The sequence below is a fragment of the Macrosteles quadrilineatus genome, unplaced genomic scaffold (genome assembly GCF_028750875.1).
Source record: "Macrosteles quadrilineatus isolate MER2022 unplaced genomic scaffold, UCM_ALF_1.0 Scaffold_9__3_contigs__length_116548681, whole genome shotgun sequence".
In the NCBI taxonomy this organism is placed as follows: domain Eukaryota; kingdom Metazoa; phylum Arthropoda; class Insecta; order Hemiptera; family Cicadellidae; genus Macrosteles; species Macrosteles quadrilineatus.
The window spans coordinates 21,577,355-21,581,599 of NW_026542602.1; the positions used below are offsets into that span (position 1 = coordinate 21,577,355).

At 35.2% G+C, this 4,245-nt stretch overlaps 1 protein-coding gene across 1 annotated transcript; it reads right to left on the reverse strand.

Moving 5' to 3' along the window:
• Nucleotides 1-1,172: 1,172 nt before the first annotated feature.
• LOC129003962 (uncharacterized) lies at nt 1,173-3,190 on the reverse strand. Its single transcript, XM_054432318.1, has 2 exons — nt 2,577-3,190; nt 1,173-1,557 (listed from the first exon to the last, which is right to left on the reverse strand). The coding sequence occupies exons 1-2, from the start codon at nt 2,940-2,942 to the stop codon at nt 1,351-1,353; spliced, it is 573 nt and encodes a 190-aa protein (XP_054288293.1). The 5' UTR covers nt 2,943-3,190; the 3' UTR covers nt 1,173-1,350.
• Nucleotides 3,191-4,245: the final 1,055 nt, after the last annotated feature.

The following is a 4,245-nucleotide window of genomic DNA, read 5'->3' on the forward strand; positions in this document are numbered from 1 at the left end:
AGGTATTGGCCAGTAGCAGTAGGTTTCCTGAACACACTAGTGATCCAACCTTGTGACTGTTTCTGGACCAATACGTCTAAAAACGGTAATTTATCATCTTTTTCCAGTTCAATAGTAAATTGTATGGACTCTACCTGACTGTTAAGGTGTTCTTTAAATTTTAATAGTTCTGACATTGAATCTTCCCAAATACAGAAAACATCATCAACATACCGTAACCAGACTCTAGGCTTAGTTTCAAATGATTCAATTGCGTCCTGTTCAAACTTTTCCATGAAAATATTAGATAGGATCGGGCTTAAAACGCCGCCCATTGCCATTCCTGTAGTTTGTTCATAATATTTATTCTCTACTAGAAAGTAGTTTGACCTAACGCAGACTGTCAACAGTTCCATTATATTAGACACAGGAATTTTGGTTCTATCTTCCAGCATCAGGTCATTTTCAAGTTTTTCACGTACTATCGCCAGAGTGTTAGGCAATTAAACAATTAAACAATTCGTTCTTACATTGTTAAAAACGAACTAGAACAACTACGAGATAAGGCCAGGAGCGTGAATGGCTTATCAACAATGGACAATGCACCTACCCCCGCCCCCGCCCGTCCTCCCCCAAGCTCAGCTGATCCGGCAGTCGTGGTTAGGCGTTCGACCCGCGTGCGGGCTAAAAATAGTTTATTAATACCCTGAAGAAGCGGAACGTTGTTTTGAGTTCCGCGAAACGTCGGACCTTGATGCCGTGGACGATTTTGTGTTGTAGGATGTGTGTTTTGACGAGTCCCGGACATCACAAACAAAAATAAAGGTGAGTGAAGCCCACAAAAATCTACGTCAAGTACAGGTGATAGACACAATAACTAAACACACTGGTTTGTTGGGGAATCTATTGAATGATGATAAGTTTTTTTGTTAAATAAGTAGGAGACCAGTTATTGTTTGTGATTAGATCATTTTTATAGGTTAAACGAGGTTTTAAATTACTGAAATTAACAAGAAACTAATTGTAAACAAAACAAGACCTCTACAGTGCGACGTACAGAACTAACAATAAAATTGGCTTCAGCTGTTCCTTAAGGATGACAAATCTACAAAGGGAAATTGCTTTATCTATAGTTTTAGTCATTATTTGTTTATGCAATCCTGGGGCTGTAAAAATGAACTAGGCTATAAAAGTTAAATACAAAATAAACACATTTATTTTCATTTGTACTCTACAAAACTTGAATTAGAATATTAGAAATAATTAAAAACATTTGTACTTACAAACATTGTAGCCTATGAATAATTTGTAATATACATAATTATTGTACAAGGCACACACTAGTAACGTGCTTTACCAAGGTTTCTAAGATCACAAATCCTCATCACCCTCCGACACCTCAGAACCACTAGATTCATCGACGATTTTTTCACTATCAGTTACTTTGTTTGCCTTGTGTCCTTGCCTCTTCTCTAGCTTTTCAGCAAGATCTGCCCAGGGATCTTCCAATGCCTCTTTGTCAAAGTACAGATGAATAGGAGGAGAACCAGACCCACTGTGGTTGAATTTGCCTCTACCCTGAAAAACAGAATTACTCAGTATCAGAGGAAACAATAATTCATCTATGCGGTGAAGGTAAGATTCAAATAGCCTAAGTTAAAAACAAAACAAACTATTTTTTAAGCTACAAATAACAAACAAAAAATAACAAGGAATGTTCACCACTTTTATGCAAGGCATGCGCCGGCAGAGCCAAATAAAGTCGGCGTTTGCAGTCAACGTGTTAAAACTATGTTATCAAAAAATAAACGTAGCCTACTAATCAATTCATGCCTAAAGAAAAAAACAAAAAATCAAAGAAATGATCGGAGTTAAACTTATGGGAGGATATTTGAATTAATCTATATATATCAAATCCAATGTATGTTTGTTTGTATGTATATGTTTGTATGTATGTATGTTTGTTTGTCCTTTATGGACTCCGAAACCGCTCGACAGATTGTAATGAAACTTTCATTTCAGTTTCAGTTCAATATTATATTTTTTATTTTATTTTTATACTGAACAACGTTTGTTTATCGTAGTTGTCAGCTGTAGGCCTATGTAACTTACTTATGTTTCAATTTGTCAACTTTAACAGACCTAGTTGATTGATGGTTAGCAGGCCACATGCGTAGATTTGATTGTGCAAACCTGATGTGAGCTATGAGATGTATGTTAACCCGAGACCTTCTACACACTCAGTTCTAGCCTCACTTTTTGAGGCTCATACGTACTTAAGCCTTCTATGCCTAGTTGAAACTTATATTTTAAAGCTGGCGAATGCTACGCCTAACTTATCCTAAGGCTGCACTTTACTTCAGGTCCTACACTCATTAGAATGAAAATATCGATCGATATATCGATTAATTGATTGTTTCATTCGATATATCGTTTGGTTAGTTAGGTAAGGTTAACCTAACCTAACTAACCAAACGATATATCGAATGTAACAATCGAATAATCGATTATTTTCATTCGAATGAGTGTAGGACCTAAAGTAAAGTGCAGCCTATCCTAATACTGTAATTAGCTTAAACAAATTTTAAGATACTTACTCTAAAATTACCCCTTGAATTATGCCTCTTGTATGGAGAGTACCCATGACTGGAATTAAAACTGGAGGGAGTACTTGAAGTTGAATATGTAGAGTAACTGGAATTATTACTAAAACTGCCACCTCTACTCCAATGTTGTCTTGCTCTATTTACAGGACTACTAATACCCAATGGTATGAAATCAGAACCATCACCACTGGGCCTTGGGCTTCCTCTAGGACTAGGCGTTCGATGTGATCTGGGACTCAAGAACGGAGAGTTGGGGGGTAAATATAGAGGTTGTCTAGGAGGAAAATGTTGGTTTCTATTTGGTGTGACATTACAAAACCGTGGACTTGGAATAAAATTTGGGGACCTTCCACTCATGTCAAATCGCTAATGAAGTGCAGTTGGGTTTGGTTTTCTTATTTGAATTGCAAGCCTAGTCCTTCCTTGGCCTGGAACCGTTACGGACTTACTAAACACAAAAATTATAGCTCAAGAGAGAATCCCACAGGTTTTCGTACCGTAACCAAATTAATTACACACATAGTTTAAAACCAAAATTAAACCAATTGACCGAAAGATAAAGTATAAAAACCAATACAATCTTATACATAACCTACAATACAAACACAACACAAACAAACGACAATAATAATAATAAATAAACCGTAACCGCCAACGCAAAGGAGAGGAGAAGAGAAAAGTTCTTTTTCTTCTTCTTTTCTAGTTTTTTTTAGAAAGCTGGCTTGCTTAAGTTACCATGTAGCCACAGATATACATAAAAAATATATACATAAAAAACGACGGTTCTATAAATTTTTCCGGTGCTTTTTCGAAATGCTATCATGATGCTGATTAGGAAATTATTTTAGTTTTCCTAATAAATTTAGTTCACTGAGGTTCATAGGTAAGTTGGTGTGGTTAGATGTTTTTTTTTTTTTAATTTTGAATGTCTTGTTTAATTTTTTTTAAGTTCAAGTTTCATATTATCTCATTGGATTTCTATTTCATTTAAAATTTTAGTAATGGTGGACAGAAAAGTTCAGTTCACAGTAACAATAACCAAAAAAACTTTATTATCTTGTTTACTAGAAAGGGTTGCTTTCTTTTTTACCATGCAGCTGTAGTGTTTATTTATTTATGTATTTATTTATTTATTTATTTATTTATTCATACCAACGGTCAAACCACTACCTACATAAATATGACAAGAACTTTATAAACTTTATAATGTTAAACTCATCTGCAAAAGTCTTCTTTTTTACTGCTTCCTAAAATTTAGCATCGATACACCTTTAACTCCAGACCACGACCAGGGGCCCATTTCATAATAAAGTACAAACTAATATTATTAATAAATCAGCTGATCGCCCAATGCAAATCTAATGGAAATTACAAGTTACAAGTTGTAACTTGTAACTTGTAGTTTATTATGAAATGGGCCCCTGGTGGACATTCATTTCCTTCCACCATGGTAGACATTGGCAACGTCGTAAGCAATGTTATTTAGTTCCAGGAGTACCATAAGATAACAAGGCATACAGGGGTCAAAAGCTCATTTAATTGACAACCCACTGAAAGGACATATAAAACAAAAATAAATTAATGCTGTTCCAGATTTGACAGCAGGATAAGAGGTCTATACCATACTTAGCACATGTCAATGGTGGTAAGAGAACTTTTT